Consider the following 26859-nt stretch of genomic DNA (forward strand, 5'->3'; position numbering starts at 1 on the left):
TGTTCACCGATGCTGAAAAGAAATAAGGACACAGATTGGAGGGAAAATAAAAAAGGAAGAGGGGTTTCATTCTTTGCCAGGCAAAGGGGACACCGGCTTGCAAGCGCCTCAAGAGACATGCCCTCCTCCCTGGGGAACAGGGGAGCCTTCATATCCTCATGAAGGTCCTGCTTTTTTTTTCCTTTTGCAGAACTTCAAACCAGCCACAGCTGGCATCAGGTAACTCGGTAACTGGGGTTGGTCTTTTCCGAGTTACCAGCCCACGACCTTCTTTCTAAAATGAAGAACGCTGTGAGAGGCTTGGGGGTGGAGAACGCCAGGTGCAGAGCGCACTTCGGCGGGGTCAGGGCGTCGTCGGCTGTGAAGGGCGAGTCCAGCTACAACCGTGCTAGCTGTTCTCACTGTTGTTTCAGTTGCTGTTGTTTAGTCACTAAATTGTGTCCAACTCTCTGTGGCCCCATGGACTGTAGCCCGCCAGGCTTCTCTGTTCATGAGATTCCCCAGGCAGAAATACTGGAGTGAGGTGCCATTTCCTTCAGGGGATCTTCCCAAGCAGGCATCGAACCCGGTGGCTTCTTTACTGCTGAGTCACCAGAGAAGCCCAAAGAAGAACCAAGACTGCTTAACTCTCTCAGGCCTGCTTATGTTGTTTGCCTAGCCTGTTCATTATGTCCTTGTTTTCCTTGTTTATTAGAAAAGAAGGGCTTCCCAGGGGGCTCAGTGGTAAGAAATCCGCCTGCAATGCACGACATGCGGGCTTGATGCAATGCATTAGATCCCTGGTTCTGGAAAATTCTGTGATGAAGGAAATGGCAACCCACTCCAATATTCTTGCCTGGGAAATCCCATCGACGGAGGGAGCTGGGCAGACAACAGTCCATGGAGCTGAAAAGGACTCAGACAACTTAACGACCAAACAAAATCTGAAAAGTCTCATTTTTGTTTGAGAAAAGTCACACTTCTGTGTTTGCTGCAGCAGAATGAATGCCTGCTTGGGACGCACTGCAGAGGTTCTTAAAGTGTGTCATTAAATAACACGTACAGTTCGAAGACAGTTTTTATAAAAACTTAACTATATGCAAGCGTAGAAAAGAATTACCATCTACTAGAACTTGAGTCTGTGGTCCTGATGTGCTAAGCATTTTGCTCGGTGTCCGCTGGTTATTCCTTACAGCCCTGTGGGCTGGGCGCTGCTAGTATTTCCTGTACAGAGGAAGAAACCGAGGCCCAGAGAGGTCCCCTAGCTCCTGAGGCGCTGAACTGGACTTGACCCCAGGTTTGCCAAGTCCAAAAGCCACGCATGCTCTCACCTCCAGGCCGATTGGTGCCTCTGTGCAAATTAGGGATATTATTAGCTCCCAGCTCACAGGGCTGTTGCGAGGATTAAATAAGCTAAGAGGTGTCAAGCCCTAGAGAAGTTCCTGGCATAGCCCGAGGGCTCAGTAAGCGTGATCGTGTACAGCAGCATCTCACTGCCTCTGCGTGGGCCCTGTGAGATCACCCCCTAAAATGTTCACAGTGGTCATCCCTCTCCTGGGGTCGTGGGGGACCTTTTATAAAACTTTTTCCAAATGATCAGGTAGGGGAATTCCCTGGCAGTCCCGAGGTTAGGACTGTGAGCTTCCTGTGCAGGGGGCACCAGTTTGACCCCTTGTTGGGAAAGTAAGACCCTCAAAGTGGCAAGGCACAGTCAAAATAATATTTGACCATAGCATATAATAAGAAATACATATTACTTATGTGTTTCTTTTTAAATTCTTGCCCGTGTGATGCCCTAAGTGAACTTGAGGACAAGGCAGGCCTGTGAGATATCTGGGTCATCTCCCAGCTCCCCTCAAGGCCTGGCACAGATCGCCCCCCAGTATAGGGTCCCAGCAGGGAGCAGCTCAGATGGGCTTCTCCCAGCCCAGATTCTCCGGCCACTTGCGTGGCAGGAGCCAGAGTGAGTCGGGGGTGTGGGGTGCAGGTCGGAGCCAGAACTGGCCCCAGCTAAGCCTGTCCTTTGCTGGCCTTCCCCAAAAGGCACAATGAGGTGCCCCGTGGCTCTTCCTGGCCCCAGGGGAGCAGCCGTGATGGGTGAGACCTCCGGCCCTGAATCCACCAACAGCTGTGACCATTTCAGCTATTTTAAACCCTTGGGCACCCGGAGGCTCCTGTCCCACCAGCCACGCGCTCTGACCCAGCATCACAGGCCCCAAGCCAGGGATGGGAGCCCTGAAGGTGGGTCTGCCAGGCCTGGGTGGGATTTTTTTTTTTTTTTTTTTCAGAAGAGGGAATTTGATTTCTTGAGCACTCGTCTTGTACCAGAGACTGTGCTAATGTTTTCCATACATTGTCACATATCAAGTCATCCTTGTATCTAGGCTGAGAGATCACTTTGTTCACAGATCAGGTAAATGAGGAAAATGAGGTCCCAGGTCCCACAGAGGCACGACTGGGATTAGAGCTTCGGCCTCCTCATCCGCCAGGCAGGGGCCAGCATCCCTCCCTGCTCTCACCCGCTTTGCCCCTACCCCCACCTCACCCACACACACACCCGCACAAGTTGCTTTCCTGGCTCTGTGCTCTTAGGCGCTACGAGACCGACCAAGGGCAAATTCTCGACCGTTTCTGTGGCTCAGTTTCTTCATCTGTAAAGTGGCGGGGTGATTGGGAGGGTATAATGATCTCATTCTAGTACATGAAAAGTGCCACTGGACCAGCGCCCAGCACACGGAAGGAGCGTGCTCAGGGCCGCTGCCCCTCCTTGTCTCCTGGCAGGCGCCACCTTCGCCTGGTTTTCTCTCTCCCCTGCACCTGAGATGGCCCGCCCAGCCTCGGTGGGGGTGCGGTACTGTTCCCCCATTCTGGGCCCCAGCGGGTGACGTGAGGGTGCCGGATTCTATGACCCCCAGGAAGGTGGGTACCCTGGCATATGTCCCGTATCTGCCACATAGTAGGGGCTCGAAACTAATTTTGGTAAAGGACGCCCAGACAAGAGTCCACCCTGGGGGCCTCGGGGTTAGTTCTGAGCTGCACGAATACTGTACTATTTTGGCAGGGGGCCACCCTGCCTTCTGACTGGATGGTGCACTCAGCAACTGCGGGAGCCTGTCAGAAGTTACCAGGTCTTCCCAGGTGTGTGCACCTTGGGGGCAGATGCACGCCCCCAGCCCGACTCAGGCCTTCCCCCTTCCCCAACTGCGTGCCTCCCAGATCTCAGCTACCCGGGAGCAGCTGGGCTCTTGGCCGTCTCCTAACGTGGGCCTCTCAAAGAGGCCGCTGGGGTCAGGCATCTGGGTGTGTCTCCGCTCTGAGCAGTTGTGAGCCTGAACCCTCTTACTCAGACGCACCCTGTCCCATGGCTCCCATCCCCCAGCAGACTTACCCCCTTCCCGTGTAAGCATCCTCTCCAGCCTGCACATCCTTCTTACAACCTCTGCCCTCTCAGAAACACCCCACTTCCAGCCCCTTCTACCAAGGGCCACTCAGTCCTTTGTGAATTATCTGGCTTGGCTTCAGAGCTGGAAGGGTCTGGGATGGGGATCCCGCCCAATGCCATCGTGCACCTCCAGCGGGCCCACAAGTCACAGGCTGACCTCTGCAGGGGCAGCCTCTTTTGCCCAGGGCCCCAGTGATCGATCCCTCACTGTCCCTGCACGGGAATATCAATATTTCAGTCCACAAACACTGGTCAGATAATCCCCTTCTCTCCAGAGCTCTCAACAGCCCAGCAGCGGTCTTTGTCGACCCTGCCCAGGACACCTCCTGGCATTCCATCCAAGACAGCCAGAAGGGCCTCCTTCAATTCCGCCCCCAGCCACTCCTCACTAAGGACCCGTGCCAGGGCTCTCATTGCCCACCCATCAATCAATGCCTTGGCTTGACATTCCAGCCCCACTGCCACCCACCTCCCCACATCCCCTCTGTAATATTGACCTGATTGTTGGGGGGTTAATGGGGGCAGTCAGGCTGTATCTGGCTTCCCCATTTGGTCAGGAAGCTCCCTCTCTGCTCTTCCCTTCAGTCTGCAAGCCCCTCTTTTTTTTTTTTTTTAAGTTATTTATTTTAATTGGAGGATAATTACTTTAAATACTGTCATGGCTTTTGCCACACTTGAGTATGAATCGGCCATAGGTGCGCGTGTGTCCCCTCCACCCTGAGTCCTCCTCCCGCGTCCCTCCCCACCCTCTCCTCCAGGTCGTCACGGAGCACTGGCTTTGGGGCCCTGCTCCGCACAGCAAACTTGCCCTGGTTCAGGCAGAAGACCTAAACAGACGTTTCTCCAAAGAAGACACACAGATGGCTAAGAAACACAAGAAAAGATGCTCAACATCGCTCGTTATTCGAGAAATGCAAACCCTTCCTCTAAGAAGGCTCACTCCCCAGTCCTGGCTGGGTCAGCGCATCCACTCGCTCTGTCCCCGCCCCTGTGGCGTTTGCATTATCTGCCCGCGGGGCTGGGGTCGCCCAGAGGGGCGGCTGGCCCTGCGTCCTGGCGCCCGCAGCTGGGGGCCAGCGGAATGTCTGTGGAATGAAAGAATGAGCAACTCAACTGCTGACGTCACCCAGACCAAGCGGGGGCGTGGCCACGCTTGACGGACGGGCCCGCGGCCCACTGCGAGAGGAGGCCGCGGGCTGCCCCGCCCACCGGCGGCCCGATAAAGGCGGGGCGCGGGCTGCGGGCGGACGGCTGCGAGGGGCTCACCTGCGGCAGGTGCTACGCCGAGCGGCCCGGCGAGGACGCGGGCGAGGCCGGGCGCTGCGCGAGGATGCTGCGCGAGCGGACGGTGCGGCTGCACTACGGCAGCCGCGTCGAGGCGGTGTACGTGCTGGGCACGCACCTCTGGACCGACGTCTACAGGTGAGCCGGGCCGCCGCGCCCCTCCGCCTGCTGGCTGGGCCTGAAATCTGGGCCCAGAAAACCCGAGACCTTCGCCGGACTCGGGGACACGAACAGGCTGCCTCCAGCCCTAGTCGCCCCTCGTCCGAGGCCCCCGCGCCCAGAAATCTTGAGAACCAGCACCCAAACCTTGTGTCAGACTCCCCCATATACAGAGACCCCCCCAGATATGCAGGCACAGCATGGGAACCCCCACTACCCCTTACCAAGAACCCCCGCCGCTTCTCCCCAGCCTTCCCGCCCCCGACCCTCTCCAGCCCTTCTCCGGGGACGACCTGGGCACCCCTCGGTTTCCCCAGCCTCTTCTCTTTCCCCTCCCCGCTCTGCCCTCAGCAGCACCCTGAAGCCCCCAGACTCTCTGGCTCACCTCCCACTGCAGCCCAGACCCTCCCCCGACTCCCAGACCAGCTGAACTTCCTCCTGGATCCGTCTGGGGCATGGCCAGAGGGAACCTGGCCAAGGGGTGGCCTAGGCTCCAATTTCGCCCTGTGGGGGCTCCGGGTGATTGTCTGTCCCCAAGCACTGGCCAGGAGCACCCTGTCCCCAAATGCCTTCCCCTGACTTCACCCTGGGGTCAGGGAGGGACCTTGTTCCACCAGAGGGAGGGTGTGGACGTGCAGGTCTTTGTCAGAAGAGCTCTCCTCATTCAGGACCCTGTTCCCACTGGCCCTGTCCTCCCGTCCTCAAAGTCTGGTGGGGTGCAGGATTCCTGGGACCGCAGGCCGTGGGATGGGGGAATGGCAGTAAGCGCCCCACCGCTCCCGCCCCCGCCAGGAAGCGGCCAAGTCCCAGACTGGTGCCAAGGAAGCGGTGGAGAGTCCCAGGTGGGACCCTGCAGCCCTCTGCTCCAGGTCCTTGAAGTGTTCCTCATTGCTGGTATGGGAGGGGTCGGTGCTGAGAGGAGGGAGCACGGAGGACTTGGGGTGGGGACCCCATGCTGATGCCCGTGGGCAAGTCCCCCGATCCACTCTGTGCTTTGAGTGGCTTACTGCTCCCAAATCATTCTGTCATGGGGCACCCTGCCTCTCCCAGCCTCTCCGACACCCCATCCCTGTGTCTTCCCCCACACCCTCCCAGTGCATTCCCTCTGTCACCTCCAGTGGCCCTGCCAGCCCTGCCAGGCCAGTCCCCTGCCCCCTTCCTCCTCAGCAGGCACTGGCCGACCCCGAGGGCAAAGAGCCGGTCACCCTGCAGACCGGGGGGCCCTGTCCAGCCATGGCCCCTGCCTCCAGTCTCCGTGTGTGAACCTCAGGGTCACAACTCAGAAGTGCAGTGTGGTCCAGGCCTCAGTGGCCCTGGGGGTGCTCCCCTCCCTTCCCCACCCCCGTCCTAACTGGGCACTGCCAGCGAGTGGGCCAGGAGCCAGGACACTCAGGCCTCTAAGCCTCAGCTGTCACCATACCCGCCTGTTTGTCCACCGGGGCACTTTTAGTGCAGCCTGAGAGGCTGGCATGATGCCTCCGTTGGGGGGTGGGGAGTCAAGAAGGGGTCAGGCTCAGGCCCACCCTCTGTCAGAGGGTGGCAGAGAGCGGGGAAGGGGGTGCTCGTCCCCCTCTGGCAGGGCGCAGAGGTGCGACCATCCCCTCTGTGCTTTCTCAAGAAGCCAGTCACAGCCCCTGCAACCCTCACCTCCTACCTGCATTTGGCCCAAGACCCTCTCACACGCCCCGCAGAGAAGCAGTACACTCTTGACCCCTGTTGTCCAGTGGAAATAGAATGCAAGCCACAAAGAGAGCCTTAAGGTTCAAATAAGCAGGTAAAGTTAATTATAATAACATTTGCATGTGTGTTAAGTCGTCGCTTCAATCGTGTCTGACTCTTTGCGACCCTGTGGACTTGTAGCCCACCAGGCTCCTCGGTCCGTGGGATTCTCCAGGCAAGAATACTTGAGCGGGTTGCCATGCCCTCCTCCAGGGGATCTTCCCGACCCAGGCTGAAACCCATGTGTCTCACGTCTCCTGCACTGGCAGGCGGGTTCTGCACCCCTAGCGCAGCTGGGAAGCCCTAGTCGCTAAGTCGTGTCCGACCCTTGCGACCCCATGGACAATAGCCTGCCAGGCTCCTCTGTCCATGGGATTCTCCAGGCATTAATACTGGAGTGGGCTGCCATTTCCTTCTCCATGGGATCTTCCCAAACCAGGAATCGAACCTGGGTCTCCTGCATTACAGGCAGATTCTTTACCAACTGAGCTACGAATAGCTTATACTTTAACCTCAGTTCAATTCAGTTCAGTTCAGTTCAGTCTCTCAGTCGTGTCTGACTCTTTGCAACCCCAGGACTCCAGGCCTCCCTGTCCATCACCAACTCCCAGAGTTCACTCAAACTCATGTCCATCGAGTCCATGATGCCATCCAGCCATCTCATCCTCTGTCATCCCCTTCTTCTCCTGCCCCCAATCCCTCCCAGCATCAGGGTCTTTTCCAGTGAGTCAACTCTTTGCATGAGGTGGCCAAAGTACTGGAGTTTCAGCTTTAGCATCAGTCCTTCCAAAGAAATCCCAGGACTGGTATCCTTTAGGATGGACTGGTTGCATCTCCTTGCAGTCCAAGGGACTCTCAAGAGTCTTCTCCAACACCACAGTTCAAAAGCATCAATTCTTCAGCGCTCAGCTTTCTTCACAGTCCAACTCTCACATCCATACATGACCACTGGAAAAACCATAGCCTTGACTAGACGGACCTTCGTTGCCAAAGTAATGTCTCTGCTTTTGAATATGCTATCTAGGTTGGTCATAAGTTTCCTTCCAAGGAGTAAGCGTCTTTTAATTTCATGGCTGCAGTCACCATCTGCAGTGATTTTGGAGCCCAAAAAGATAAAGTCTGACACTGTTTCCACTGTTTCCCCATCTATTTCCCATGAAGTGACGGGACCAGATGCCATGATCTTCGTTTTCTGAATGTTGAGCTTTAAGCCAACTTTTTCACTCTCTTTCATTTTCATCAAGAGGCTTTTTTAGTTCTTCTTCACTTTCTGCCATAAGGGTGGTGTCATCTGCATATCTGAGGTTATTGATATTTCTCCCGGCAATCTTAATTCCAGCTTGTGCTTCTTCCAGCCCAGGGTTTCTCATGATGTACTCTGCATATAAGTTTAATAAGCAGGGTGACAATATACAGCCTTGACGTACTCCTTTTCCTATTTGGAACCAGTCTGTTGTTCCATGTCCAGTTCTAACTGTTGCCTCCTGACCTGCATATAGGTTTCTCAAGAGGCAGGTCAGGTGGTCTGGTATTCCCATCTCTTTCAGAATTTTCCACAGTTTCTTGTGATCCTCACAGTCAAAGGCTTTGGCATAGTCAATAAAGCAGAAATAGATGTTTTTCTGGAACTCTCTTGCTTTTTCCATGATCCAGCGGACGTTGGCAATTTGATCTCTGGTTCCTCTGCCTTTTCTAAAACCAGCTTGAACATCTGGAAATTCACGGTTCACGTACTGCTGATATTTTAACCTAATATACCTCAAATATTAGTGTTTCAATATATAATCAATATAAAAATTGTTCAGAGCTAGTTTGACATCCTCTTTTTCATACTAAGTATTGGAAACTCAGCATGTGTTTCGTACTGCTCGGCACGCCTCGGTGTGGACTAACCGCATTTCAGGCACTCGATAGGCGCCGCTGGCCGTGACCACTGTGTCCTGCGCAGCACAGGTCTAGAGCGACGCGCCTCAGCCTCGGCACCGCCGCATTTGGGCCAGGATGACTCGTTGCCACCAGGGGTGTCCTGGGCACTGTACCATGCTTAGCAGCCTCCCTGGCTTCTCACCCCCCAGATGCCAGTGCGTGCTTAGTCGCTCAGTCGTGTCCGACCCTCTGTGACCCCATGGACTGTAGCCCGCCAGGCTCCTCTGTCCATTGGATTCTCCAGGCCAGAATACTGGAGTGGGTTGCTGTGCCTTCCTGCAGGGGATCTTCTCAACCAGGGATCAAACTTGCGTCTCCTATGTCTCCTACAGTGGCAGGCAGGTTCTTTACCACTGGTCACCTGGGAAGCCCATGGATGCCAGTAGCAACCCCCAGCTGTGACACCTAGAAAATCTCCAGATAACCCAGCCGCCCCTGGTGGGCCAAGTCGCCTCCAGCTAAGAACCGCTGGTCAGTGGAAGGAAGCCCCTCCCGATACTAAGGAGACTGACCTCTTGTCACTCCTGATAGCTGTAATGATAAGAACATCTGTCAACATGGCAGAGGATAAGATGGTTAGATAGCATCACCAACTCAAGGGACATGAATTTGAGCAAACTGTGGGAGGTAGTGGAGGACAGAGGAGTCTGGTGTGTTGCAGTCCCTGGGGCCGCAGAATCGGACATGACTTAGTGACTAAACAACAACATACCAAGTGCGTTATCTCCTCTTTTCCTCCCCGCAGACCTTGGAGATTGTGCTTGGATCATCTCATTTTGTAGATGAGGAAAGTGAGGCTCAGGGAGGTGAAGCCATTTACCTGATGTCACACAGGACTCAGGTCTAGTCCTGTCTGGCTCAGAATTCATGCCCTTAATCTCCTCTCTAACCTCTGTGTCCTCAGCCACTTAAATTGTGTACGACTCTTTGTGACCCCATGGACTGTAGCCCGCCGGGCTTCTCTGTCCCTGGAATTCTCCAGGCAAGAATACTGGAGTGGGTAGCCATTCCCTTCTCCAGGGGATTTTCTGAACCCAAGGATCAAACTCGCATCTCTTGGGTCTCCTGCACTGCAGGCAGATTCTTTATCACTGAGTCACTGGGGAAGCCCCTCTAACCTCCAGTTCAGATTGAATTAGATGACCCTCTTAACCTGTGTCCCTCCCACCCCCAACCAGGGCCATGAGACACTGCTCCCGGAGACTTCACCCACCCCCAACTGACCTTCCGCTTCCCTCCCCACCCAGACACAAGTCCTGACTCAACCCCCATGTGATGCCCCAGGGTCTCCAGTCTCCAAGGAGACACTGAGGGACAAGGTGGTGGGCCTTAGGCCCTGTCAGTGAGGGAGTGGTGTCTTGACCCCTCGGTCCTGAATCACAAAGATGAGTGAACAGACCGCAACACCCACCCGCTTTCCTAAGGGCTCTGGGTCCCCTCTCCTGAGACGCGCACAGACCTCCTTCACCTCCAGACGCAATGCAGGGGCCTCGCCTGCCCCTTCCTCGGCTGGCCCTGAGGGCCACCCACCCTCTCCCAGCAAAACCGGTCCTTTGGGGATGATGACCTGACCCAGCGACATTCTGAGGGCTGGCCTGCAGCACACTAAAAACAGATGCACAGAAAGAAGGAAGTAGGAAATGTTTTTGTAGAGATTTACTTCGGGATCCTTGTTAAAGATACTTGCTGTTTCCTCTCCCCTCCCTGCCCCCAACGCAGAGCGCTTATCTGAGGTCTGGCGCGCGGGCCTTGTCTGCGCACGGGCCTTGTCTGCGCGGTCTCCCCCAACGGTCCCTTCAGCCTGCAGCTGCTGCTTTGGTGGGCCTACCCGAGTCCACATCTGATTCTGACTTGTTGTTGGAGAGAAAGCGCTGAGTGAGTGGCAGGCACCCCCATGTCAATTTCATCCTGCTGCTCACCTCCGCCAGATCCCCTGGGAGCCTGGAGAACGCACAGCCTTGGAATAAGGTGACAAGGCAGCTGCGCTCTGCCTGACTCATCCCCTGACTCACAAGCCCTGGGTTCATGCATCTGACCAGGAGGGGAAGAGTTCTTGACTGGGTTGTGAGCTCTCTCCATACCCGTTTCCTGAGGTCTACAGGAGCTTCAGGGCAGAGATAATGTTATCGGTCGCCTCTTGCCTCTGTAGGGCTTTCTCTTGGCTGCATTTGACCTCATGATGAGCCCATGAGGTTGGAAGTAGAGTGAGCCGGGGTTCCTTCCTCTGAGATTCCCCAAGGCAGAGGCTGGCCAGCCATTTCTCCCAGCAGGGCCTGGCCCGCCACCATCCGACAGAAGACAGGAGAGGGGGTACCAGGGAAGGAGTCCCAGACGTCAGTGCAGTAAAATGCTGGGCAAACAGGGCTCAGGGCAGTTGCACATCCTGCCTTGGGGGCACCTGTGTGCTCAGTCGCTAAGGTGGGTCCAACTCTCTGTGACCCCATGGACTGCAGCCCGCCAGGCCCCTCTGTCCGTGGGATTCTCCAGGCAGGAATACTGGAGTGGGTTGCCATGCCCTCCTCCAGGGGGTCTTCCCAGAGACAGAACCCGCGTCTCCTGCAGGCCGAGCCACCTGGGAAGCCCCCAGCCTTGGAGGATAACCTGCCAAAGCTAAATTCAATCCCACATCACTCCCTCAACTCAACTCAGATCGCCCTCTCTCTGACTCTTTGTTGGTGTGAGTGTTTTACGAAGTATCCTTAGGATCCTATCGAAGCGCTAGGACCTGCGGTGCCTGAGCGCCCCTCCCACCGGGTGTCAGGCCCCCCACCTCCTGCTGACCCCCCTGTGTCCACTCCAGCCTCGCCGGTTGTGTGGACGCTGCTCTTGGCCCCTGACTGCACCTCCTCCTCCCTGCTTCCGGGCCTCTGCAGGCGCTGTTCCCTTTGCCTGGCACGCAGCTCCCAGACCTCTGCAAGCCTGGCAAGACTCACCTCCCAGCAGCTTTCTGAACTCCTCCCCACCCACCCCGCATTTCGCGGTGCCAACCCCAAGCCCTAGGCGCTCCCCACCTCAGAACTGCTGCTTTTCTTTATAGATCTTATTATTTACTTAATATTTCTAGCTAACTTATTCTGTACCAGGCAGCCTTATGGGCACTTTGTGCATTCATAACATGCATTTCATAATTTGAGTTCAGTTGCTCAGTCGTGTCTGCCTCTTTGCAGTCTCATGGACAGTAGCCTGGCAGGCTCCTCTGCCCAGGCAAAAATACCAGAGTGGGGTGCCATTTCTTACTCCAGGGATTTGATAATTTATTTGTGTTTAAACCTCACAGTGGGCTTCCCAGGTAGCTCAATGGTAAAGAATCCACCTGCCAATGTAGGAGACACAGGTTGGATCCCTGGGTTGGGAAGATTCCCCTGGAGAAGGAAATGGCAACCCACTCCAGTATTCTTGCCCGAGGAGTCCCGTGGACAGAGGAGCCTGGCGGGCGACAGTCCCTGGGGTCGCAGAGTCGGAATGACTTAGTGACTAAAGAGCAGCAGCAAAACCCGCAGCAGCATAGCGAGCAGGTGCTGTCACGGGGAAACGCACCGGGGGAGCTTGTCCACGGTGGCCAAGCTGCTAGATGGCGGCGTTGCGGAGCCCACGCCTGTGGCCGCCCTGCCAGGCCGTCTTCTGGGACGGGTGTTGTAGGCGTGTCCTCCCCCTGCTCGATGCCTCCCTCGTTCCTGTGAGCCTCCTGCCCTCAGGTCATTGATGGCTCCTTGGTTGGCTGGCTGGATGGATGGATGTGGCCAGGGGCGCACATAGACTGGATTGTCACCAGGCTCCACCACCAGCCTCAGGGATGGGCACCGCTGGACGGAACGGCGGAAGGCCAGGGCATGTGGCTGAGCTTGGCCAGGGCAGCGTTGCCCCTGAGAGAATGACAGAGGTGGAATTCAGGCCAGGCCAGGTGGCCCCATAAATTAGAACAACACCCAGGGCCCTCAACTCTTACAAACAAGGAAAGGCTCTGGTGCCAGGCTAGTCCCCAGAGTGGCAGCTCCCTGTGGTCGAGCCCATTGCTCCCTGCACGGCTGGGGTCCCCCAGATCTTCTGTCCCTATCCACAGGGCCTGAGTCAGGTGGGAGCACAGTGGCAAGGGCTCACCCCAGTGCCCATCCCCAGATGGACAGGCACGTGGTTCAGCTTCGGGGGAGGCCAGTTTTTTGTGGCAGGTTTGTCCTGCCCAGCAGTGCCCAGCCCCATGCCCAGGACACTGACAGCTTGCCTTGGTCACTTATCCTAAGACCCAGGGTAGGATGCCAGCTTTTGGTGTCTGCTCTCTGGACTGATGCCCACCTACAAAATAAGTGGGGGCTTCTCGTTTGATCCTTTCCTGACCCAGGCCTGGCACTCCCCCTCCTTCACCAGGTGTCCCTACCCAGATGATTTTTAGGAAGGACTGGAACCCCTGGATATCTCCCAGGACCGGAGCAGCCAGGCCTGGAGCTCAGAGAGCTTCAGTTTCCCCCACATCCTGCCTGTCTCGGTCTGTCCCTGAGACTCAGAGCAAATGCTTGCCCTCTGTGGGCCTCAGCCTGCTCATCTATAAAACGGGATGACATTAACACGGGCCTCGTGGGGTTTATCAAAAGGATAGACTGAGATTACATGGGCTTAGGACTTGAAACAGTGTCCAGCACATAGTCAGTAGTTTTCGTGAATTAGTATTGGGTTTTGTGCATGCTGAATCGCTTCAGTCGTGTCCGACTCTTTGTGACCCCATGGACTGTAGCCCACCAGGCTCCTCTGTCCATGGGATTCTCCAGGCAAGAACACTGGAGTGGGTTGCTGTATCCTCCTCTAGGGGATCTTCCCCACCCAGGGATTGAGTCTGTATCTCCTGTGTCTCCTGCATTGGCAGGCAGGCTCTTTACCACTATTGCTACCTGGGAAGCCCATTGGGTTTATTATATTATTAAGACAGATAATAATGAACTGTGGCCTCAAAACGTTTAGAATGTTCATGGGAGAGAGATATTGAAGACGTGTTAAGTATTGTTTGAAGCACCAGCACAGGGAGGGAGAGGTGGGTCCTGGCTGATAGGATCGGGGAAGACTTCCTGGAGGCGGTGGCAACCCAGCTGGAGGATGGACGGGGGTTCACAGTGTGACCCGGACAGGCCACGCAGGAGCAAGGTGCCTGGCAGGAAAGTAGGGACACTGGGGGGCAGAAAGGACGTAGTTTCTGTAGCCTGGAGTGTAAGACTAGAGAGTGGATTCGTTTAAACCTGGGCTTTGAACGCTGGGATCAGGCATTAAACTTTGATCTGCAGGGAGTGGTTGCAGGTGTCTGGGGAGGGAGTGACCATGGATTAGGTTGTTTCTTCCCTAAGGAGAGGGCCCCTGGGCAACTGGAGGCCCCAGTGCCACAGAAGAGGGCTGGCTAAAAACAAGAGTCACGGTCTGTCTTCACGGATCCCAGTCCAGACCAGCTGCCCACTCCAGAGCTCCAGCTGCCTCCCCCCCAGAAGGCTCCCGGTGGGTGCTAGCCGTGGGGCTGCACGCCAGGCTGGCACCCACAAACCCCCTCAGATTCCTGCAAACACCTGGGGCCAGGATGTCACACCCAGGCTGCCAGGAGCTGGGTTCACAGTGGAGTAAGCCCCGCTGGTGTTAACGAGGCCCAGGGCAGGTGGACAAGCTAGGAGAGCCAGATGCCAGCAAGCTGCAGGCACGTCCTGCCCTCGAGTCTGGGGCGGAGGGAGCGTCCCAGCCCTGAGAGGCCAAGCTGGCCCTCCCCACTGACTACGGGAGGACCAGAGAGGCTGATGGCTCCCTCGAGGTCACACAGCATCTGTGAGGCTGAGCAGATGTTAGGTTGCAGCACCCAGAATCCCCTTGGGCCAGGCACAGTGAACACGCCTCTTCTACATCTGACCCTGCTTTCCAGTCTTGCTCAAAGTTCCTTTGTTTGATGCCCGCTGACTGGCCGTGTCCCTCCATTTCCCCAGCCAACGCCCCGCCCCACGCCACCGCCAGCGCTCCCTTGGACAGCTGCGGCCACCTTCCCACTGGTCCCCGCCCCCAACGCTCTCCTGACTCTGCCTCCCACCCTGCGCCCTGGAGGAGCTGTCTGCAGGCAAGACGCTCACGTTTCCCTGCGCAGCGGCCTCAGGGCCTGCAGGGGAGTGGCCGGCCCCTCACCGTCGCCTGGGTCCTCTCCCCGCTGCTCTCCCTCTGTCGTGCTCACAGACTCCAGCCAGGTTAACCTTCTTCCAGTTTCTCGAACACGCTGGGCTGACGTCTGCCTCAGGCCATCACCCACGCTGTCCTTGCTGCCTGGAAATCTCTGCTCCTCTTCCTTTCATCACTTTGGGCAAATTCAGCGGTTCCCACACTGGTCCCTGGACCAACAGCTTCAGCTGGGAGTTTGTTAGCAAAGCAGTTGTCTCTCACAGTAGATGTGCATCACATCTCCATTTATACTCCTTCAGTTCAGTTCAGTATATGTGCATCACATCTCCATTTATACTCCTTCAGTTCAGTTCAGTATATGTGCATCACATCTCCATTTATACTCCTTCAGTTCAGTTCAGTATATGTGCATCACATCTCCATTCATACTCCTTCAGTTCAGTTCAGTATATGTGCATCACATCTCCATTTATACTCCTTCAGTTCAGTTCAGTAGATGTGCATCACATCTTCCATTTATACTCCTTCAGTTCAGTCAGTTCAGTCGCTCAGTCGTGTCCGACTCTTTGCGACCCCATGAATCGCAGCACGCCAGGCCTCCCTGTTCATCACCAATTCCCGGAGTTCACTCAGACTCACATCCATTGAGTCCGTGATGCCATCCAGCCATCTCACCCTCTGCCATCCCCTTCTCCTCCTGCCCCCAATCCCTCCCAGCATCACAGTCTTTTCCAATGAGTCAACTCTTCGCATGAGGTGCCCAAAGTACTGGAGTTTCAGCTTTGGCATCATTCCTTCCAAAGAAATCCCAGGGCTGATCTCCTTCAGAATGGACTGGTTGGATCTCCTTGCAGTCCAAGGGACTCTCAAGAGTCTTCTCCAACACCACAGCTCAAAAGCATCAATTCTTCAGCGCTCAGCCTTCTTCACGGTCCAACTCTCACATCCATACATGACCACTGGAAAAACAATAGCCTTGACTAGACGGACCTTTGTTGACAAAGTAATGTCTCTGCTTTTGAATATGCTATCTAGGTTGGTCATAAGTTTCCTTCCAAGGAGTAAGCATCTTTTAATTTCATGGCTGCAGTCACCATCTGCAGTGATGTTGGAGCCCCAAAAAATAAAGTCTGTCACTGTTTCCACTGTTTTCCCATCTATTTCCCATGAAGTGATGGAACCAGATGCCATGATCTTTGTTTTCTGAATCTTGAGCTTTAAGCCAACTTTTTCACTCTCCACTTCCACTTTCATCAAGAGGCTTTTTAGTTCCTCTTCACTTTCTGCCATAAGGGTGGTGTCATCTGTATATCTGAGGTTATTGAGATTTCTCCTGGCAATCTGGATTTCAGCTTGTGCTTCTTGCAGCCCAGCGTTTCTCATGATGTGCTCTGCATAAAAGTTAAATAAGCAGGGTGATAATATATAGCCTTGACGTACTCCTTTTCCTATGTGGAACCAGTCTGTTGTTCCATGTCCAGTTCTAACTGTTGCTTCCTGACCTGCATCCAGGTTTCTCAAGAGGCAGATCAGGTGGTCTGGTATTCCCATCTCTTTCATAATTTTCCACAGTTTATTGTGATCCTCACAGTCAAAGGCTTTGGCATAGTCAATAAAGCAGAAATAGATGTTTTTCTGGAACGTTCTTGCTTTTTCGATGATCCGTGCCATTCTATTTGTCAGTTCTCCAATAAAGTTGCGGGGAAGAAATGCATGTTCCTCAATCTGCCGAGTCAGAAACTGTGGGGGTAGCCTGACAATCTGTATTTTAACAGGCTTTTCAGGTGTGGCCAGCGCAATTCAAAGTTAAGAACCACTGATCTAACAAACTCTAAGCTGTAATTTACAGTGTAAAATTAAAACTTCAACTCGAATGCCGCGTCTTCCAGGAGTCGTCCTCGGCCTCCGGGCCAGGCCTCCTGGAGCCCAGACGCTTCCTTTAGAGCGGCCTTCATACTTGTCGCCGCAGCTGTGCGTCCATCAGGGGCCTTTGCTCTTCCACTAGAGGACTTGCTCCACGGCCCCAGGAGCATATTTTCCATTTTGCTCTATCCCAGGACCTGCTGCTGCTGCTAAGTTGCTTCAGTCGTGTCTGACTCTTCGCGACCCCATGGACTGCAGCCCACCAGGCTCCTCCATCCGTGGGATTTTCCAGGCAAGAGCACTGGAGTGGGGTGCCTAGCATACACCTGACACATAAAAAGTCCTCAATAAATTCTGTCACGTGAATGGCCACATACGCAAGTCCCCTCTTCCAACCCTTCCTGGGGCGAACATTGACTTACTGCATGGCTGTGCTAAGTTAGGTGCTGAAAGTGAAAGAAAATACACTCTGCCTCCAAGAAGATGAGCTGCCACCAGGGAGAATAAACGTGGATGGAGCCAAATCGGTTGAGTTGAGTCATCCAGGAAAGATGAGTTGCCAGGCAGAGAAGTCGGGGGAAAGGATTACAGGTGGAAGGACCAGCACATGCAAAGCGCATGGTGAGATGAGACAGCGCCGGGAGTTGGGATGGTGGGGACGTTGCAGGCAGTGAGGCGGGGAGTCAGTGTGGGACGCGGTGGCTGAGTACCACTGGGTGAGTATCAGGCCCCAGAGTTTGAATTTTACTGTTTGGTGGTCACTGAAGAGCCACTGAGTATTTTCCAGCAGGCAAGTAACCTGATTGCTTTCCCTTTTTTTTAATCACTCTGATAATACAGTTTGGAAAACCAAGAAGGGTGGGTCCATTCATTCATTTATTCCTGAAATATATACATTGAGTGTGGCCATGTCCTGGGTGCTGGGATATGATGGGCGGTGCAGACGTGGCCCCCGCCTGTCCTTCTATCCACATATCTTTAGCCTCTTTCCTGTAAGCCGGAGGTCATGGCCACCATGATCCCAGCTCTGTCCCCTCCATAACTGTCCCCCTGAGCGCCTCCCTGCAGCCTCCAGGGAGAAGCGAGATGCCCACAGCCCCTGGCTCTTGGGTTTCTGCAGGGGATTCTAAGAGGTTCTTCCTGGGGAGGGAGGCAGCCAGCAGGCTCCACAGGAAACAATGGGTGCCTTTGTTGCTTCTGCCAGGGCCACTCCATGAATAGCTGTTTGCTCAGCTCAGAGCAGGGCTGGGACGGGAGGCTGTGGGGCTCTAGAGCTCCAGTGTAGGTGGGGTATTAACCCCCAAGCCTCTGGGGCCTCCTCTAGTTTCTCACTGGCTCAGAGGGATGAAGGAGGTGGGGAGCATCACTCAGAGCAACCATTGTCAGAGTTGGGCCCTAAAAGATCATCCTGCCCTGTGAGTTTACAAAGCAATTTTTTAATAGAGTTGTATGCAGAGACCCAATATATAAACCAGATGAAATAACAGTGGCTCTGGTTAAAGGGGGTGGGCGTCTAGCAGAGAGATCCCCGCCTGGTCAGCACCTCCTTTGCCACCCCTTTGTCCAGACCCGCCCCTCTGCGCTCCCCAGACTCCAGCCAGCTTTGTCCTGGTCCCATCCTTTCACTTTATTCTTGAAACAGAGAGGACACGTGCTTCAGCCAAGGCCACCCAGCAGCTTGATGGTCAAACCCAGGGCTTGCACTAGAGTGATATCTCCTAGACCTGAGTGCACAGCTACCCAGACTCTCATGATTTTTACCAAAAGCATATTCTAACTCTAGTATCATTGACTTAAAATTTTCTTTAAACCATCTCTTATTTTTCTTATAACTTTAAGTGGAGATCTTATATCATTACCATAAATGCCAAGCCTTTATCAGTTTCCATAAAAGATAACACGTTTAGTGAATACCTATCTTCTTTTAAATTATGCATCCATGTGCCACCTAAAAGTATCTCATGGGTAACCACACCTCCTTTTGGGATTTCCAGCCTGGCACGTCTAAAAGGTTCACTTCTGTCCTGCTCAGAATGTGTGAAAATGTTAGTCACTCAGTCATGTCCAACTCTTTGTGACCCCATGGACTGTAGCGCACCAGGTTCCTCTCTCCATGGAATTTTCCAGGCAAGGATACTGGAGTGGGTTGCCATTTCCTTCGCCAGGGGATCTTCCTGACCCAGGAATCAAACCCAGGTCTCCTGCATTGCAGTTGGATTCTTTACCATCTGAGTGACCAGGGAAGTCTGTCCTGCTCAGCTCCACCCCATCTGCTGAGTGGGTGTGATGTGTTCAGCCCTGTGCTAGGCTCTGGAGGAGAACAGACCTTGCCCTCAGGGCCTTACAACCCAGAGGAGACAGAGTGGCATCCCGTGGCAACAGGAGACGCACCCCGCCCCAAGGAGGAAAAGACAAGGCCTGTAGGACAGGAGGGATGGGTGGTCATTCTTCATCTTATGGGTTGACAAGTGGACACTCAGAAGGTGCAAGGGACACACTCAAGTCCCCCTCAGCACGTCAGTGGCAAAAGGGATTGAACCCAGATTTTTGGCACATATCCTCCCCAAGCCAGGGTTTCTGCCTTCTGCCCAGACTCTGTGCCACAACAGACCACAGCCAAGTGTCCCCATGATGGGCTGAGTGGTTTGGAAGAAGACAGACAAGAGACAGAGTGATTCTGAAAGCTTTTTTTACAATCTCCTGTTCCAGCCCTGGGCATGGGGCTGCCCAGGCCTTGCCGCCCTCTCCTGACAGAGCTTGGGAACGCAGTAGCCTTCACCAGTAACTCTCACCGTCTGTGGCCTGGGTCAGCGAGGCCCTGCCTGGTGGTCTGTTTGCCTAGTGGTCTCGGCAGACTCCCGCTCACGGCCTTGGCCACTGTCCCAGGACTCCAAGCACCAGAGTGCAGCGCTGCACGTCCAGACCAGTGGCTCTTGAGCTGTGGTCCGTGGAGCAGCAGGACCAACAGTTCCCAGAAGCATGATAGAAATGCAGCTTCTCAGGCCCCACTTCAGGCCTCGTGTTCAGTTGCCAAGTTGTGTGACTGAGTCCTTGCCATCTCCTGGACTGAAGCATGGTGGGCTTCTCTGTTCTTTGCTACCTCCCAGAATTTGCTCAAATTCCACGGAGTCAGTCCCACTATCTACCCATCTCATCCTCTTTCGTCCCCTTCTCCTCCTGCCCTCAGTCTTTCCCCGCATCAGGGTCTTTTCCAATTAGTCAGCTCTTCATATCAGGTGGCCAAAGTACTGGAATTTCAGCTTCAGCATCAGTCCCTCCAATGAATATTCAGGGTTGATTTCCTTTAGGATTGACTGGTTTAATCTCCTTGCTGCCCAAGGACTCTCAAGAGTCTTCTCCAACACCACAGTTCAAAAGCATCAATCCTTCAGCACTCAGCTTTCTTTACAGTCCAGCTCTCACATCCATACATGGCCACTGGAAAAACCATAGCTTTGACTAGACAGACCTTTGTCAGCAAAGTGATATCTCTGGTTTTTAATACGCTGTCTAGGTTGGTCATAGCTTTCCTTCCCGGAAGCAAGCATCTTTGAATTTCATGGCTGCAGTCACCATCTGCAGTGATTTTGGAGCCCAGAAAATAAAGTCAGCCACTATTTCCACTGTTTCCCCTTCTATTTGCCATGAAGTGATGGAACCGGATGCCATGATCTTCATTTTTTGAATTTTGAGTTTTAAGCCAGCCTTTTCACTCTCCTTTTTCACCCTCATCAAGAGGCTCTTTAGTTCATCTTCGCTTTTTGCAGTTTGAGTGGTATCATCTGCATATCTGAGGTTGTTGATATTTCTCCCTGTAATCTTGATTCCAGCTTGTGCTTCATCCAATCCGGCATTTTGCATGATGTACTCTGCATATAAGTTAAATATGCAGAGTGACAGTATACAGGCTTCTTTCCCAATTTTGAACCAATCTGTTGTTCCACGTCCAGTTCTAATTGTTGCTTCTTGACCTGCGTACAGGTTTCTCAGAAGACAGATAGGATGGGCTGGTATTCCCATCTTTTAAAGAATTTTCCAGTTTATTGTGATTCTTGTAGTTAAAGGCTTTCATGTAGTCAATGAGGCAGATGTAGATGTTTTTCTGGAAATTCCTTGCTTTCTCCATGATCCAGTGAATGTTGGCAATTTGATCTCTGGTTCCTCTGCCTCTTTGAAAACCAGAGTCGGAAATGCTGAGAAGGGGCCAACAATCCATGCTTTGACAAGCCCTCCAGGTAATGGTTCTGCTGCTGCAGCTGCTGCTCCTGAACTCTGAGAACCGCCGTTCTGAAGCTCTCACTCGTCCCTGGCCACGGCCCCAGGCGCACTTCTGTCATGCCAGCCAGACTCTCTGAAAATGGCACCCACAAATCTGTAGCCATTAAAAACAAGAAAGTGAAGGTTTAAACAGTACCCGCTGATGATTCTGACGCCCGATCATGGTGGAGAACTCTTTGGGAGCCCGAGAGCATCAGGCCTTCGAGACCACAGCTGTGCCTCTGAGGCAGACATTTGCACCTATATCTTCGTCCTAAACCCCACGAGAACCCGCCTAGATCCCTCTGAGCCCTCTTGAGCTTTTGGGAGCCTTCAGACCGTGGGCTGGAGATTTAGCAAAACCGTCAGCCCTGGGCGCCTTCCTCCTCTGTCTCCCAGTCCTTCCTGTTACCGCCCTGTAAGTCGGAGTGTTAATCTGCTTGAGCTGCTGAAACAAAATACCATGGGCTCAGTGGCTTAAAAACAAACATTTATCTCTCCCAGGTCCACAAAATACCACGGGCTCAGTGGCTTAAAAACAAACATTTATCTCTCCCAGGTCTGTCGGCTGGAGTCTGAGATCAGAGCACCAGCCTGGCTGTCAGCCTGGTCTGCACCCAGGGCCTTCCGGCTGTGGGCTCACGCGGCCCCCCCTCGGTGCCCGCGGAGGGAGACCGCACTCTCTCTGCCTCTTCTTACGAGGAGACAAGCCCTATCGCTTAGACCTTACTCTCCTGATTTCATCTGATGTTCAACAACGATCACATTGGGGGTTAGGGCTTCAATGTCTGAATTTGGGAAGACTCAAACATCTAGTCCACAGCAACCAGCTCAAACCAGTTATTTTCCCGCCCCGAAATCTTGATGGTTTCTCAAGAATTCTATTTCCCATTCAGTAGAACACTCCTCCAGAACCCCGAGGAATGACTCTCAAATAGGAGAATTCCAAGCCGTGAAAGCTGCGGCGAAAAGGAGGCGTCTTTGTGCAGAGCCCACCCAGCCCTGCCCGTTAAGCTCCTAGTTCACGGCTCCGTCTGTGTGCAAACCCAGCACCTGGAAGCCTGCCTCTTCGCTGGCAGCCGAGCTCCCCTGGTCTTCAGCTCAGACACCGAACAGGGCTTGGGAGACAAGAGTTCTAGGCCCAGCAACTGTCTTTGCTGCAAATTCGGTCTTCTCTCTGAGCCTCAGACCTCTAGCCTTACAGTAGCATTGGGCTTCCAAGCTGGTTTCCCATCAGAAATGCAAGGGATCTTGTTAAGGACTCAGGTCCCCGGGAGGGATGACTAGGTGGAGCACAGGGGATTTCTAAGGCAGAGAAATTATTTTGTACGATACTATAAACGTGTATACTTGACACTGTGCATTTGACAAAGCTCGTAAGACTACAATGCAGAGTAAACTCTGGACTCTAGTTAATAAGAGTACATCAATATTGCTTCATTAATTATAACAAATGTATCACATGAATGCAAGATATTCATAATATGGGAAACTGCATAGAGGAGAAGGGGTATATGGGAACTCTCTGTACTATCCGATCAACTGTTCTGTAAACCTAATACTGCTTTAAAAACAAAGCCTACTAATTTAAAAAATAAAAGCAGATTCCCCAGGCCCCACCCTGGAACATTCTGATTCAGTGGGCACAAGATTAGCCCGGGGAATCCGTGTATTTCTTCTAACATTTATTTTTGGCAGTGATGGGTCTTCATCGCTGCTTGGGCTCTTCTCTAGCTGTGGTGAGTGGGGGCCACTGCGCCGAGGCGGATGGGCTTCTCACTGCAGCGCTTCTCCTGCTGTGGAGCTCGGGCTCTGGCGCAAGGGCTCGGTAGTTTGGCTCCCGCTCCTGGAGCCCAGGCTCAGCAGTCGCAGGGCACGGCCTTAGTTGCTCCTTGGTGTATGGGATCTTCCCAGATCAGGCGTCGAGTCCATGTCTCCTGCGCTGGAAGGTGGGCTCTTTACCACTAGCACCACCTGGGAAGCCATGTACATACAGACTCTTTTTCAGATTCTTTTCCATTCAGTTCCGTCGCTCAGTCGTGTCTGACTCTTTGCAGCCCCATGAACCGCAGCACGCCAGGCCTCCCTGTCCATCACCAACTCCTGGAGTCCACCCAAACCCATGTCCATTGAGTCGGTGATGCCATCCAGCCATCTCATCCTCTGTCGTCCCCTTCTCCTCCTGACCTCAATCTTTCCCAGCATCAGGGTCTTTTCAAATGAGTCAGCTCTTCGCATCAGGTGGCCAAAGTATTGGAGTTTCAACTTCAGCATCAGTCCCTCCAATGAATATTCAGGACTGATTTTCTTTAGGATGTACTGGTGGGATCTCCTTGCAGTTCAAGGGACTCTCAAGAGTCTTCTCCAACACCACAGTTCAAAAGCATCAATTCTTCGGCACTCAGCTTTCTTCAAAGTCCAACTCTCACATCCATACATGACCACTGGAAAAACCATAGCCTTGACTAGACAGACCTTTGTTGGCAAAGTAATGTCTCTGCTTTTCAATATGCTGTCTAGGTTCATAACTTTCCTTCCAAGGAGTAAGCATCTTTTAATTTCATGGCTTCAATCACCATCTGCAGTGATTTTGGAGCCCAGAAAAATAAAGTCTGACACTGTTTCCACTGCTTCATTTGCCATGAAGTGATGGGACTGAATGCCATGATCTTCGTTTTCTGAATGTTGAGCTTTAAGCCAACTTTTTCACTCTCCTCTTTCACTTTCATCAAGAGGCTTTTGAGTTCCTCTTCACTTTCTGCCATAAGGGTGGTGTCATCTGCATATCTGAGGTTATTGATATTTCTCCTGGCAATCTTGATTCCAGCTTGTGCTTCTTCCAGCCCAGCGTTTCTCATGATGTACTCTGCATACAAGTTAAATAAGCAGGGTGACAATATACAGCCTTGACGAACTCCTTTTCCTATTTGGAACCAGTCTGTTGTTCCATGTCCAGTTCTAACTGTTGCTTCCTGACCTGCATACAGATTTCTCAAGAGGCAGATCAGGTGAATTTTCCACAGTTTCTTGTGATCCACACAGTCAAAGGCTTTGGCATAGTCAATACAGCAGAAATAGATGTTTTTCTGGAGCTCTCTTGCTTTTTCCATGATCCAGCGGATGTTGGGTTTCCATTACAGGTTCCTATTGTTCCCTGTGCTCCTCAGTAGGTCCTCGTTGTTTATCTGTTTTGTGTATAGCAGTCTGTATCAGTTCATCTCAACCTCCTAATTTATCCCTCCCACACTGAAGGAATCTGTATCTTTAGCCGGTGCCCTCTTCACTACCGGGTGATTACCTTACAGCTGAGTCCTCTGGGAGACCCGGCCACCTGGGGAGCCCTGCAGCCTTGCCCCCCCAGGGCTCTCTTCCTGAAGGCCCTCGTCCCGCCCACCCAGCGGTCCCTGCGATGCGGCCTTCTCTCTCCCTACAGCGCGGCCCCTGCGGGGGCCCAGACCTTCAGCCTGAAGCACTCGGAGCACGTGCGGGTGGAGGTGGTGCACGACGGGCAGGCCGAGGAGGTGGCCACCAATGGCAAGCAGCGCTGGCCCCTGTCGCCCAGCACCACGCTGCGGCTCACCATGAGCCAGGCGAGCCCCGAGGCCAGCAGCGACAAGGTACCGTGGGCGGGGCAGCGCTCCTGCGCGGGCCTGGGAGCCGGGGGCCAGGCCGGTATCTGGACGGGCAGGATCTGCGCGGGCAGGAAAAGCCGAGCATGGGCCATACATGTCGGTTTCAGTTTTCTCACAACCACATTAAAAGAGCAAAAAGAGAGACCTCCCCGGTGGTCCAGTAGTTGGGACTCCACACGGTCTCTGCAGGGCTCATGGGCGTGATCCCTGGTCAGGGAACTGTTATTAAGGTTCCCCTATACTGGGCAGCATGGCCGATAAGTAAGTAAGTAAAAGAGCAAAAAGAAATAGATGGACTTAATTTTGATGATTTTTTTACTTAACTCCATATATCCAGATACTGTCATTTCAACGTGATATCAATATAAAAACAAGACCAAGGTTTTTTCCACGCCGAGTCTAAATCTTCTGTGCATTTCACACCTGTAGCCCATCTCAGTTCAAACCAGCCACTTTTTAAGCGCTCAGTAAATCAGCTCATGGCTACAGCCACAGAAGGATGAATTCATGGCAGGTTAATGTCACGGGACTCTTAGCACGGACTCTTAGACTATTGGAAGCGACGGCCATGAACGTCCTTGGTTTCATCGTGTATCAGATGGGATGCTGGGCGCCCGTGCCCAAGAGGTAGAGCCGAGACCAGACCCTTTGTTCCCTGGGTTCTCTAATTATTAACATGAACGTCACATGTGTCCTGTGTCAGAGATGGCACTGGGCGTCGTCCAGTGAGAACAGCCTAAGCTCCATTGTTGCTGAGCGGGAGCTAGATACACACCCCGGTAGAAGTGGGGGCCGGCAGCAGGACGCACCGGGGGGCAAGTAGCAGACAACACCCTGGATGCCCTCTGAGAGAGGGGAGCCCCCTGTCTACTTGGATATTCTGAGAGAAACAGCCCACCAAGCCAGGAGCACTTCCTGGAGGAGAGGGTCCAGCTGGTTAGAGCGGATCGGCTTGACAGACTGTGAGGTGGTCCCTGCGGGTCTTCCTGCCTGTGACCTGTGACCTCTGTTCTCTCCCTCCCCCTGTGCCCCCCCACCCCCATCAAGGTCACCGTCAGCTACTACGAGGAGGAGGGGATCACGCCCGTCGACCAGGCTGGGCTCTTCCTCACGGCCATCGGTGAGTCTGCGTGGCTCCGGCCTGGGCGCCTTTGTTCCCCAGGGGCTGGCACTGCTGCCCTTCCCAGGCGCGTGGACTGTTCTCAGTGCTGCCCGCCTGGCACTCGGAGCTTCCTCTAATAGCGCAGGCCTGGGGGTGCTGCGGGGGAGGCGTGCCCTGGTCCTCCAGCAACTCAGCTGGCTGGCACACTCCCTGTCGCAGGCTCTGTGGACCGTGGGGAGAAAGAGCCAAGGCTGCTCCTCCCCGCCTCTGCCCTGCAGCCCGGAGAAGAGCTCGCTTGCCGAGAGGAGAATGGCCTGTCTACAAAGCCTGCACTGTCCTCCCAGCCCCGGCTGCACCCCTGCCTTCCCCAGACCCAGCCCCCAGGTGCAAAGATGCAGCCCCAGACCCAGCCCCCAGGGTGCAAAGATGCAGACCCAGACCCAGCCCCCAGGGTGCAAAGATGCAGCCCCAGACCCAGCCCCCAGGTGCAAAGATGCAGCCCCAGACCCAGCCCCCAGGGTGCAAAGATGCAGACCCAGACCCAGCCCCCAGGTGCAAAGATGCAGCCTGGGTCCTTAAGCCACCTCGTCCTAGCCCTTCATTTGATTCACAAGGACATTGAGGCCCAGAGAGGCTAGAGACCTGGTTCAAAGTCACAGAGCAACACGGTGCCGGTTGGGTCCAGAGCTCAGGCTCATTCCTTTGCGGGCTCTTCCCATTTGCGCCACACTCCCCTCCCCTGGATGCCAGGGCACTTGGAATGCGAGGTTCTGGGGCTTCACTCCATGGACTCTTCTGCAGTGAAGGTATTACTTGTCCTTTCCGTTTAGCTCCTATAATGTTCAAGCCAGGGGGGCATTTCAGTGAGTCCTTAGTTTAACACTGACAGAGTGGCGACAGGTCAGGGGAAGGTAAGCTACCTGTTCCTGAGCATCAGCTATGTCCTGAGGGTGTTGAAGATAACAGTGATGTCTATTTGCTGCACAGCTGCTCTGTGTCCAGGACTTTGGCGGGGAGGTGGCGTTTACTGACAGTGTTTCAGGCTGCAGCGCGAGGTGGTTTAGCTATCATGAGCTCAATCTGTTCTTACATCTATTCTAAGAGAGCATGCTATTATAGTCCCCATTTTACAGATGAGAAAACCAAGGTTTGCCTGGGGCCACACAGCAGAACGTGGTCTACGGGACACCCAGCTGTTTCAATTATGTCATATTGTCCCGGGGTGGGGGGGGGGTGGCTCAGAAATCCCCCCACAAAACAACTAGTTCCCAAGCCAGCCCTTCCTTCTGCAACCCTGTGCTTTTAGCCCCAAACAGGCTCAGTAGCATTGCTCTCCCACTTCTGAGCTGATTCCCAAACAGGCTTGA

The 26859-nt window shown here is 53.8% G+C and overlaps 1 protein-coding gene across 2 annotated transcripts in view; it reads left to right on the forward strand.

The window, feature by feature from the left end:
* Window positions 1-4672: 4672 nt before the first annotated feature.
* Window positions 4673-26859, forward strand: part of PADI2 (peptidyl arginine deiminase 2) — a 56335-nt gene continuing 34148 nt past the window's right edge. For both annotated transcript variants that reach the window (XM_055574332.1, XM_055574333.1), the window contains exons 1-3: window positions 4673-4843; window positions 24192-24375; window positions 25438-25510. In XM_055574332.1, coding sequence (XP_055430307.1) covers window positions 4752-4843; window positions 24192-24375; window positions 25438-25510 — 349 coding nt within the window. In that variant the 5' untranslated portion in view covers window positions 4673-4751. The remainder of the gene's footprint in view (window positions 4844-24191; window positions 24376-25437; window positions 25511-26859) is intronic.

The sequence above is a fragment of the Bubalus kerabau genome, chromosome 3 (assembly GCF_029407905.1).
Source record: "Bubalus kerabau isolate K-KA32 ecotype Philippines breed swamp buffalo chromosome 3, PCC_UOA_SB_1v2, whole genome shotgun sequence".
In the NCBI taxonomy this organism is placed as follows: Eukaryota; Metazoa; Chordata; class Mammalia; order Artiodactyla; family Bovidae; genus Bubalus; species Bubalus kerabau.